The 12625-nt window shown below is 52.1% G+C and overlaps 1 protein-coding gene across 1 annotated transcript; it reads left to right on the forward strand.

Moving 5' to 3' along the window:
* Positions 1-8613: 8613 nt before the first annotated feature.
* LOC136106308 (olfactory receptor 14A16-like) lies at positions 8614-9546 on the forward strand. Its single transcript, XM_065846587.1, has one exon. It carries the CDS (start codon positions 8614-8616, stop codon positions 9544-9546), a length of 933 nt encoding a protein of 310 aa, XP_065702659.1.
* The last annotated feature ends 3079 nt before the right edge of the window (positions 9547-12625 follow it).

The raw sequence follows: 12625 nt of genomic DNA on the forward strand, positions 1-12625 counted from the left end.
AAGGGAAAGAGGTGAGAATCCCTGTGCCTTCTTGTCCTCCATCTTCACCCGCATGTGTCCCAGGACTCCATGACTGGAGACAGGAATCTGGAGAACAACCAGCGGAGGATGGGGATCAAGTCAGGGGTCACTGGAACTAACACAACCCTCTCCAGTCTATGGGACAGCAGGGGCAGCATCCCAGGAGCTGAGACAGCAGGACGATGTTACAGGGAGGCCACTTTCCACCACCTTGGAAAGCTCATGGAGACTGGGGGGACTCCCTGACCACTGGCAGCTCTCACACAGTGTGTGCACTTTTCAAAATGGCCAATGGGTGAGCAGGGGAACTAAGGGCTGTGCCCCAGAACATGTCCACTGGGACCCCATTTCTGGGTGTCTGGAAGAGAAGGTGACGGGGTCTACCCAGGGCAGGTTGTGACTCTCCATCCTCTTTGCTTTCCGTGAGGAAAGGACAGGGTTGTGGACATGGGCAGAGCAGTGGTGGTCTGTTACCTGGAAGTCAGCAAGGCATTCAACATCATCCCCCACAACATTTTTGTGTCCAAGGTGGGATATTCTGGTCTGTGTCAGATGGGTAAAAAAACAATCTGGATCGTTGGGCTTGGAAACGTGCTATAGAGAGGGAGAAACTTTCCAGTCATGAGGACAGTCAAGCACTGGAAGCTGTGTCCCAGGAGTGCGCACTCACTCTGTTCCAGAAAGTGGCCAGGATGTGTTTGGATCAAGCCCTGAGTAATCTGGTCTGACCCTGCTGTGAGCAGAAGGTTGGTCAAGACAACTGCTGAGGTCCCTTTTAGCCTGAATGCAGCTGTGCTTTGTTCCACTTCATGTTTTCAGTTTAGACAAAGCTCTCAGGTTCTCCCTGACCACAGGAATAACTCACATAAGATGCCAGGATGCTTTACAAGTGCCCCCGAACAGTCTTTACCACAACTTTTGCATACCTTTTCATTTACCTCAACCCAGGGTCTTCTTGTTTGCTGTCCTAATGCCCTTCCAGGAAGAACAGCCCATGTTGTTAACCCATTCAGAGCAGGTTGTTCAAGAGGTGTCAGCATCCATGTACAGAGTCTGCACATCTGCCAGGCAGCAAAGCCATCATTACAGAAATGGAGAAGAGGCTTTTGACCAACTCCTTGAACCCAGATATCAGTGCGAAATGTCTGCTGAGATTCCAGTGAACACCTAAACTGTAAGTGCAGAGCATGCAAGTCCTCTTTGGGTATCCTGGTTCATCTCCTGACGCATGTGGTGCTTCAGGCTGTGAAGAGAATCAAAATCAGCCATTTGACTGGGCTAGTTCCATTTTCCACGTGTCACACAGGGCAGGTGAAGGGAGCTCAGAACTCCAGACTCTGCTGCACACCTGGGACTGCAGAGACTGGAAGTGCAGGTGACAATGTGTGTCAGTGCACACCACATAAAGATTCTGGTGTCCTTTGTGCCTTTGTACCAAAGCCCAGCCTGCTCAGATTTTGAAAGGATTGCTCCAAACCCCTGTGACCCAAATCTCTACAACTGTCTCTCCTCAACAGCCTTTTACCCCAGGAAGGGGAAAACTGCCAATGCAGGCACCAAACCAGTGCCCAACCTGCCTGGAGAGCCAGGACAGCTGTGCCACACAACAGCAGCCTCTGAGGGAAGCTGGAGGTGATGGAATAGAAATGGTTTCAACCCAAATCATAGAATCATAGCATCATAGAACAATTAAGGCTGGAAAAGTCCCTTAAGAACATGGACTCCAACCATAAATCAAACACTGCCCAGTCTACCACTAAACCATATCCCAAAGCGCCACATCTCCAGGTCTTTTAAATACCTCCAGGGATGGAACCCCAAATACTGAGCTGGCAGGACACCATTGGCTGCATTTGGACATAAGATACTGGTCATGACTGTGAGTTCAGCCCTCGCTGGCAGAATGTCTCACACCCTCACTGAGGAGGGCAGGGGGTTGGGAGATGGGAGCACGTTTCAGTTTCCAGATCCCAGCACAGAGCCCAAACCATCCTGCCCTTGAACTCTGGCATCCCAGTTCCTGAGATGCAAAGCTGGTGGCCTTCTGAGGATAATCAGGTTAAAAGGCATGAGAAGTCCTTCACATGTTTGCATAACTTATCTAGACACAGGGGTAACTCACCAGGTCTTTACTGCATTTCACTCGGCATCAGTTTTGACATAATGGGTGCTGTCCTGTGACTGCCCTTTCTGCACAAATGATAATAAAAACACAACGATTCAGTAAGACATGGCCATAAGGGGCTGTAATGGACAAGAAAGCTCACTATGAACTCTGGAGAGAGCAAAGAAGTTTATTATTATCACCATGAAGAACCAAGAAGCTCAAGGCCTCTTCTGAAGAGCGGGAGGCCCTAAGCAGCCGTGATTGGCCATGTGTAGGTGTGGGAGAGGGTCAGGGCATGTCAGGGAGAAGCAATGAGATGGCTGATGGCTTCAGTGAACCCTTCCAACCATGTCTGAGCCCAGAAATGGAAAGCAGTTGATGTCTGCAGGTGGAGGAGGAACAGGAGGAAGATTTTCCTGGGAATATGGAAGGAAGAAAGGCCTCTCTTGGGCTACTCATGTATGGCAGTGTCATTTGCATGCTGTGGGCATGGCTGTGCCTGGGAGATGGGGAATGGCTGCTGCTGGGGTGTTTGTGCTCAGTCATGGTCCATGAGCTGGCCCTGCTCTGCTCCTCTCTCACACTGCCCACACTTGGATGGTCCTCAGGAATCATCCATGAGCCTGGTGGATCCATGAACCTCCTGGAGCGATGGGGTATAGATCCAAATAGAGGATTCAAGCAAGTGTGGGACTGAGAAATTGAGGTGACTGGTGACCATTGCCAGATGTATGAAAGAAGCTGGGTGAGTTGTGAGGAAATCACAGGCATTTCCAACTCCACAGAAAACCAGAGCCTTGCAGTTAAAACAACAGCACAGAAAACCCACCCCAAAACACAAAACACTCATACTGACCACAGGAAAAGACTTGAAAAACATTTGAGAAAAATCTACCAGGTCCCAGGGGTCAGGGCTCAGCCATTCTGGAAATGAACAAGCATCAAGGGCTGACATGGCATCAGAGCCACCTCCACATGGCCCTCACCACCTGTAACCAGTGTCTCCAAGTCTTTCCTTCACCAGCCTCCAGGGACAGGGACCTGCACTGGTTGTTTCCTTCACAGCTGTGTCAGTGATGACCCTTCATGGGGTCCCAAACACCCTCAGAAACTTGGGGTTTGCTTCTGCCTTTCACTTCATCAGAGGTTTGTTCATTCTTTGAGTAGCTGCAGTTCAGGATCATGGCAGCAGAGGGCTCATGAACATCGAAAATGCTCTTACAAGCCATGCCACTGTGCAACATTTTCCTAAAGGCTTCAAGTCTGGTGTGCATGATTAGAGAGCTTTCAGTCCAGGACACTCAAGAGGAATCACACAACTCTGGACCAAGAGGTGGGTGTTCCTGGGAATCTCAGGTGCCACAGCACAGCAATACTTGTGTTCAGGGATCTGGTCAAATGACCCATCTCCTGTTCTGTAATGGTGTCTGAGTTTGCTCAGGTCACCCCTGACTTGAGCCCCATCCACTGCTGGGTGTTCTCCAGACTCCTGCCTTCAGGAACAGAGTCCCAGGAGACCTTGGTGGTGAAGATGGAGGCAAAGAAGCCATGAAGAACCGCAGTCCTGTCTGATTCTACTCTTAAGAAGTGCAGCAGCAGGCCCACAATCGCCCTCTCTATTTAACTGCAAATGAAGCTATATCAGGTCATCTTCCTGCCCGCAGCCTCCCCTTTAGGTATCAAGTCCAGGGCAGCTTTGGCATCATCCCCACATCCATGGCCAAGGTTTCTAAATTCCTCCTTTGCAGCTTCCTCTGCTTCCACCTCCTGTGTGCTGCCTTTCTGCCCTGAAGCTCCATCAGTTCAAATGAGCAACCTCATGAGATAAATGCTTCTTTTCATGAGTACTTGGAGAGATCATTCTTGTGCTTGGAGCAACCTGTCCTGTAAGGCTTCTCAGATTTCCTGAGCTCCTTCACCCTTCAGACCTACTTCCATGTCACCACATCGCCCACCATTCCCCAGTATGTCAAAGTCTTCTTCTCTGGAGCCCACCAGCCTGTGCTCTGCTGCTGGCCTTCCTCCCTGCCCTCTGCTGCCTGGGACCCGACTGTTTCCTGGTCACGACAGCCAAGGTGGACACTGATGTTCACATCCCTCACCACCTCTTCCTTGTTTCCCAGTTCCAGATCCAGGTGAGCATCACCCTTGTTGGCCCATCAGGCAGACATGTTAAGCAGTTGGCCCAAGATCTTCTGGACCGTTGGAACCTGCAGCTTTGCCTGGCCAGTGAATGTCAGGGCAATTACAGTTCCTTATACGAACCTGCTCATTGACTGGAGACATCCTCCTTGAGTTGCCGGCAGAAGATCATTTCGATTTCTTCTCCATGATCAAGTAGTTTGTAACACCCAAAACATTGTCACCTTATACTGGGTTTACAAGGCAAAGTCTTGGAACTGGGGGTGAGTGTGGGTGTGCTACAGTTGTCACCGCTCTGAGAAGACAACAGGACGTTCACCGATGTCAGACAGAACCAATTTCAGCTGCTCCAAGATGGACCCACTCCTTGCCAAATCTGAGCCACTCAGTGATGCTGGCAGCACATCTGGGATATTGTATTTGAGAAAGGGTAAAAAACGCTGCACAACAGCAGGTGGGAGAGAGGAGGGAGGAAATGTGAGAGAAAAGCACTGCAGACACCAAGGTCATATCCCATAGGACCCAAGCAGGTCCCTCAGCAGGCCAAAGCTTGCTCTCCTGAAATCCTGCTCTTGGCCTTGTTATCATCTCCCAGGAGCCTCAGCTCCACTTTCCCATCCCTGACTGTTCCATCCTGACCAACTCTTTCTGGTTTGTAAGTGTGAAGTCCCACAGGGCACCTCATCTCACTGACTCCTCAGTCACCCGTGTCAGGAAGATGTTGTCAATGAGCTCCAGCCCCTCCTGGATGGCTGGTACCTTGCAGATATTGGGATATCTTAGGTCAGCCATGAGGACACTGCCCTGGAAACATGAGGTTTCTTTCATTTGTCTGAAGGAGGCCTCATCTAATTCCTCTTCCTGATCAGGGATCCTGTAGCTGATGTCCAGTCACCACAACACTGCCCATGTTGTTCTGCCCTGTCATTCAGACTCCTCAAACTTCAGCTGGCATTGTCTGCCCCCAGGCAGAACTTCAGGCATCTGGTATTTACCCATCAGAAAACTCTGAATTTTGACAAGATGAAATGACCAGTGCTCTGTCAGGGCAGGAGAATAAAGCCATCCATGAGGACAGAGCAGGACCTGACACGCTGAGCAGTGACCCTGAGGAGAAGGGCCTGGGCACTCCAAGGTCCCCACACAAGCCCGTGGTGCACGCTCACCATGAACAAGGCAGCTGCACACGGGGCTGCATGAGGAGGAGCGTGGGGACACAGACACCTGGAGTTCTCATCCCATTCGGTTCAGCACTGGTGTGACCCCACACACACGGGGGTGTGCCAGTGTGCGGCTTCTCAGTTTGGAGAAGCAGGGAGGAACTGGAGAGTGCAGGGCTCTGCCAAGGCAGGTTCAGCACCTTGTGCACATGGTGTGGGATGCTGAGGGACCTGGGCTGCTTTGGCCCGGCAGTGCTGGGGAGGCTGCAGCAGTGCAGGAGTAGCCTGAGAGTGCTTGAAGGGTGGTTTCAGAGGTGGTGGAGGTTTCTTCATAGTGGGAAAGAGCATGAGAAAGAAATAATGCCCCAAAGTGCAGCTGGGGAGGTCCAGGCTGGACATGAGCAGGAAGGAATGTGACTGGAAGGGCAGTGCTGTGGTGGAGCAGGTCAGCAGAGGGAGTCTGCATCAGCCCAAGGATTTGTGCTTCAAGGAACAGCTGGGGAGGATGCAGAGATCTCAGCAAAGGAAGGAAGATGCTCAGACAAGAGCAAGGTGGGGCAGCAGGGGGGATGTCTGCAGCCTGCAGGGAAAGAGGTGCAGGGGATGCCACAGCACAGGACAGGCTGTGGTGGAGATGATCCAGGGATGTAAAGGGGCTGAAAGACCCAACAGACATGAGCTCCACTCCCCTTGGCTATGGCTGTTGTCTCCATCTCTGATGCCTGTGAGGAGACACCTTGTCCTTCCAGCACAATGGCTTCATGGCCTCCTTGTCCCCAGCCAGGAACCTGGGAGGTGTGGGACCATAGTCCTGCCCTTGGCCTTGCACAGCCCCACATCACACTGTCCCAGGAAGGGCCCTGGGCAACGTGGGAGGGACAGGATCTGACTTCCCAGGGCAGGAGGTCAGGGCTTGGTCCTTTGGTTAATGAAACACATTCAGGTTTACTCAGCATCAGAGCCCCCTTTCACTTGCTTACCCTTTGTTCTGCTTCAAGTTTTCTGTCCCAACTGCCCCTGGGGATGGTTTCTCAGTTATGTCCCTCAGCAGGATTCATTAACGTTACAAGAAAGTTTGAAGTTTTGATTTGAGTTTCACTTCATCAACTTGCCCTCAAGGTCTGAGTTTCGTGGACTCAGCACCAAACCCACCAGAGGGGTCATTAAATCACCTCGGGCTGCTCCTGTGCTGCTGAGCTGGGCTGGGCTCCTGGGACAGAGGGAGCTCCTGGCAAGTGGCAGCGCTGCAGAGAGACAGCTCTGCCCAGGAGCAGCTCCTCTACACACGCAGCAGGGCTGAGGGCTCTGCCTGGGGATCTCAGGGAGACGAGCAAGGCAGAGAGAGATTAAAGGTGGTCAGGATTGGGAGGATGACTGAGAGCTCACTGGAGGAGGAACTTTTGCAGCCCTTGCAATGATAAGTCTCTGGGTGCAGAGCAATGGAGCTATAAGTAGTGGTGGCATCTCCCAAAGTTACCACAGGCACAGCTGGTGGGATCTGTAAGGAGGGGGCTCTTGTCAGGCAATGTTGAACAACTGTGAAGCCGGGTGAGCACCCAGGAGTGCCCAGGGCTGTCCTGCAGAGCAGGATGTCTTAAGAGAAGGTCCACACAAGGATTACGACACAGATTTCCAGAGCCTGTCGTTTGAGTTTCCTCTCTCAAGGGGTGGGGGGTGCAAAAAAGGATAAAAGGAAAATGAGCTCTCATGCTTAAACAAGTCACTGAGACTCCTGAACTGCAACTCTGAGTGATCAGTACATCTGCCAGAAGGCTCATAACATCCCTTCACCACCCCTCTGCCTGTGCACAGCACCTGCATCACCTTTGCTGGACCCGTCAGCCTTAGTCTGACCTACCCTGTTTTCCAGCCTGCAAACAGGAAGATGCCCCCAGGCAGTGGGGAAACATGGACAGGGAAACACCTCCCAGGGGGACAATCTCCAGGCAGCAGGGAAATGATCAGAAATGGGAGGAAACTGAACCTCGAATTGTTATGGGAGGGAGAACAGAGAAAAGTCCCTGTGATCCCCTGCAGTGCAGATCCCTCCTGTGAGCAGCCCCCTGGCCTCCTCTCCCACCCAGCAAAGCCTCTGCCCTCAGGGCCGGGCGCTCCAAGGCATGAAGCAGCTCCTGTGCAGCCAGAGCTCCAGTTCCTCTGCAGAGCACAGGGGCTGAGAGCAGCTGCCCGGCAATGTTGGTGTCTGGGAGGTGGCTGCACAGCTGGGGAAGGGTGACGCTGTCTGAGTGCCCGGCTGCCTCTGCCCTGGCCTCTCTCACACCCACCCTCACCGCATTGTCCTTCTTGCTCCCCTGCCCTGGGTCACTGCTGTTGGGATCTTGTTCTTGCTGTCAGGCTCTCTGGGGATGGCAGTTTCAGCTGCAGAGTCACATGCCAACCTGTCCTACAGAATATGTGTGTTATCTGAATCCCCATGTAGAAGCACAGAAATGAAGCAACAGAGAAAATGTTGTTTGCTTTGTGAAAAGAAGTCGTGTGTGTCCTGGGCTAAATGTGGGGAGCTGAGACCTTAGGAAAGGGTGAGACATGTCATGGTGTGAGATGGGTCCCTCTGCTCTCAGCAGTGCCTGGTGGCTTTTCAGGGTAACATGGGAGTGTGATCAGGCTCCATCTCAGAAAGGTGCCAGCCCAGGGCAGCTGGAGCAGGACAGAGGGACAGAGCAGCTGCCCTCACTGTGCACTGACCCACAGGCATCCTCTGGTCTCACAGGACTCGCTCTGTTCTCCCTGAGTGCAGCAGAAATGCTGAGGGTTTCTGACACCCAAGAACACTCCCCATGGTTGGAGGTGAGAAGGAGCTGTAGAAACACCAAACCTCTCCAACTCAGTTTCTCAGGCCTGGGGGTACAGATGCTGACAGTCCCTTCTGCACCAGGAGCGGTTCCAGCTGACACAGCTGAACCCCAGGACTGGCCCCTGCCCCACCCAATCACACAGGGTCAGGCTGACTGCTCAAGAGCCCCTGGGCAGAGACCCTGCTCTTCATTGCACACTCATCAAGCACCGACGAGGGCTCCAACCAGGACATTCTCCTGGAAAAAGAAAAGTGTCTCTTTGTGGGAGGGTCTGTTGGAAATGGCTTTGGTTTCTCCCAGAGAAGTCTCATCTAAAATATCACTGTCTTTTACTCCTTGCACAGGTCCTCATGCCCACAGGCAGCAAATGTCCAACAGCAGCTCCATCACCCAGTTCCTCCTCCTGCCGTTCACAGACACACGGGAGCTGCAGCTCTTGCACTTGTGGCTCTTCCTGGGCATCTACCTGGCTGCCCTCCTGGGCAACGGCCTCATCATCACCACCATAGCCTGGGACCAGCACCTCCACATCCCCATGTACTTCTTCCTGCTCAACCTCGCCCTCCTCGACCTAGGCTCCATCTCCTCCATTCTCCCCAAGTACATGGCCAATTCCCTCTGGGACACCAGGGCCATTTCTTTTATGGGATGTGCTGCACAAGTATTTATGTTTCTCCTTTGTATTGCAGCAGAGTATTTTCTTCTCACCATCATGTCCTACGACCGCTACGTTGCCATCTGCAAACCCCTGCGCTACGGGACCCTCCTGGGCAGCAGAGCTTGTGTCCACATGGCAGCAGCTGCCTGGGCCACTGGGTTTGTCAATGCTCTGCTGCACACGGCCAATACATTTTCACTGCCACTGTGCAAGGGCAATGCCCTGGGCCAGTTCTTCTGTGAAATCCCCCAGATCCTCAAGCTCTCCTGCTCACAGTCCTACCTCAGGGAAACTGGGCTTCTTGTGGTTGGTGTCTGTTTAGCATTTGGGTGTTTTGTGTTCATCGTGGTGTCCTATGTGCAGATCTTCAGGGCCGTGCTGAGGATCCCCTCTGAGCAGGGACGGCACAAAGCCTTTTCCACGTGTCTCCCTCACCTGGCCGTGGTCTCCCTGTTTATCAGCACTGGCATGTTTGCCTACCTGAAGCCCCCCTCCATCTCCTCCCCATCCCTGGACCTGGTGGTGTCTGTTATGTACTCGGTGGTGCCTCCAGCACTGAACCCTCTCATCTACAGCATGAGGAACCAGGAGGTCAAGGATGCCTTGTGGAAACTCATATCTTATAGTTTCCTGAAGCAATAAATTGCCCATTTGCTTCTACATAGGAGTGAAATGTAGCTAATTACAAGTCCAGCCTGTCAGCTGTATTTTCTGTTCTTATTTTTGGGTTTTTTTATTGCATTAATGTCATCAGCCCCTTTTTAATTCACTGTCTGCTTTTGTTTTACAACCGCTGGCTGTGTGAGGAGCCGCATTCTCCTTGTCTCTAAACAAAATAAATGGTCCTGTAGTGACTTGTTTTTCACTTTATCCTTCCTGAAAGGCCTTTTTAGTGCTGCAGGGACAGTTCCTGTGCATGAGTGGAGGGGAAAAGAGTCCAGCCTGGCAGCCCTGCCAGGGAGCACCAGAACTTGTTCTTCCAGAGCTGTTCTGGTTCCACTGCCACACTCTCCTTCTCATCCCTTGTGTTTGTGCAAGGCCTGAGTGCTCTGGCAGCTTGGTCCCCGTCCTGCTGTGTGTCAGTGCTGTGAGCGCAGGCAGGGATAGAACTGGCCCCAGAACAGACTTTCCAGATAGAAGGGTGATCTTCTCAGGGCAGGGTGTGAAGCTTTAGGTCTTCTTCCAAAGATTCCCTAAAGAATATGCCCATGAATGTGGCCACAGATGCAAACCCCAGGGTACAGCTGAACCGTGTGTGTGTGCAGGGCTTGCACACAGCAGTGTCCTCTCACAGCCCGGCCTCCTGCCAGAGACCTGCAGGACCAGCAATGCAGGGACTTGGCTGTGCCCCTGCGCACTGGACACCCCTCAAAATCTGTCCGAGGGCATCGTCATGGAGTAGACCCTCACAACCACCATTCCCAGCCCTGACGTCTCACCCCAGCTCACAGAGGTTGTTCTTCCCTCCATGGAGAGACACTGAATGAGTTGGTCAGCAATCCATGTTTGCATTGTACAGGTGAGATGTGAGCATGCACATCATGTATGTGAGGTAGATGAACCAAAATGAGTGGAAAATCCAATGAGTCCCACGAAATGCTCTGAACCCGTTCGAGAGCTTTAGACCCCCAGGAAAGAGCTCAGTGACAGTGCAGCCCATCCAGCTGCATCTGTGTCCCTCACTGAGCAGCACAACCAGTCTGCAGTCACCCCATGGTTCTGCAGCCAACCTGTTCTGCAGAGCATCAGTGCCAGTTTGAGACCCTGTGGGGAGCACAGGGAAGGGGCCAGGAGCACCAGAGCAGATCAGAGGAGGAATGGGGGAGGTCAGACAGGAGCTGACCTGGGCTGGAAATGGCCTTGGAGAGAAAAATGCTGGTGTTCAGCTGCCCCATGATTATACCCATAGTTTAGGGTGCAGGGCCATAAGTCCTTGCTGTCCTGGTGCTTCACCAGGCCTGGGAAGTAGCTGGAGAAGGATTGGTGTCCCCCACTTGCCATCTCTTAGTGCATCATCCCTCATGAAGGGTGGCATGGAAAGCAAGTCTGGGACCCTGTGTCAGGTCTTGCACTGAAGAAAGTATTCACCCAGAAGCCACATCATTTTGCTCTGGTACTTCAGTACTGGTGCTCATCACATGTCCTGAAGACAAACTTATGCACCCCTCTTGTCAACCTTACCCCAAAAGTCACGCCTAGACAAGGCTCCTGAGCCGGGTCTGAGCTGGAGAACTGGGGTCCAGCTGTGACCAGAGGAAGGACAAGGTCTGTCCTGGGTCCTCTAAAGGGCTGGCAGCCTCTGTGATCTCCACCAGAAAAGGAGCCATTCAGGAAACAGTAGACCATCCCCATGGCCATTGGAGGCCCTTAGTAAGAGTTCCTCTCTCCAAATATCCAACCTGACTTGTTTCTGCATGAACAACCTGGAGAAACTGGCCCAGGACCCTCATTCCAGACGCCATCTCCTCCACCCCATACAGTCAGTGCTCTTCCCATTATCACTGCGATGGTTCGAGGGGACCCAAGAGGGGAGGAGATGTTGGGTAGGGATATGGTGTCCTTCAGTCCTCATGGTACCTCCTGCTGGGCTTTGTGCCACTGCTCACAACCCTCTGAGCCTGGATGTTCAGCCAGTTCTCAGTGGTGCTAAACAGGAATATGCCCATGAGCACATTGGGCTGCACTGGGAGGAGCGTGGCCACACAGACAAGGGCAGTGATTGCCCATCTTGACTCAGCACTGGTGTGGTCACATCTGGAGCGGTGTGTCCCAGTGTGAGGTTCCCCATTCTGGAGGAACGGGGAGGAGCTGCCATGTGTTCAGAGAAAGTCTGGGTCACATGTGGAGATGTTGAGAGACCCAAACTTCTTTAGACTGGTGAAGGGGAGGCTGAGGAAATGTGCTGTTTTTACTGAAATTGAGTTAATATTCTTCATATATTTTCCTTCACATCCAGTACAGTCTTTTGTTTAGATTTACTATGAGAATAGTGAGATAGCGCTGTTTCTTCCCTGGGATAGAGTTCATTTTTTTCTTTTAGCAGCTTCACAGTGTTTGCCATTTGCTATGAAAGGAATGTCAGAACTCACTGAGATCTTGGCTGTTGTCAGGGAAACCAAGGACTTCTTTGGCCATCCAGATGCAGATGCAGATTGGCAGGAGGGGACACAGACAGGACAGTCTGGATTGACATGCAGGCTGATCAATGAAATATTCTCTATGATTAGCATCATGCTCAGTCTAAAGCTGGAGCCGGCTTTTAGGTCTTGTTACATCCGTTACTCTGGGTTTTCCAGCTGGTTTGTTTGTTCCATTCACAAGTTTCATTCTGTCAGGAGTTCGATGTCAGTTCGGCCTTTTGCGGTTCTACCATTCTGCAGTTGGCCTTTGGGCCTTTCTGCCTGTTGCCCTTCTGCTCTCTCTTGCTGGGATGGGCTGCTCAGGACCAAGGTGCTCCCTTCTGCAGGACTGGCTGTTATGTGTGACCGAAGTTACACGGGGATAGCACTGAGTATATTTTTTTAATTTAATGTATCTATTTCTATTTAATTTACCTGGACTATTGTCAGGGAAACCAAGGACTTCTCTGGAGTCCAGCTGCAGGTGCAAATTGGCAGGAGGGGGCACAGACAGGACAGCACCTTGACTGACATCCAGGTCAATCAATGAGCTATTCTTTACCATTGGTGTCATGCTCACTATAAAGCTGGAGATGCCTTTT

The sequence above is a fragment of the Patagioenas fasciata genome, unplaced genomic scaffold (genome assembly GCF_037038585.1).
Source record: "Patagioenas fasciata isolate bPatFas1 unplaced genomic scaffold, bPatFas1.hap1 Unplaced_113, whole genome shotgun sequence".
NCBI lineage: Eukaryota > Metazoa > Chordata > Aves > Columbiformes > Columbidae > Patagioenas > Patagioenas fasciata.

What these genes read in the sequence shown, in the direction of transcription:
- LOC136106308 (XM_065846587.1), top strand. Translation starts at nt 8,614, where the DNA reads ATGTCCAACAGCAGCTCCATCACCCAGTTCCTCCTCCTGCCGTTCACA.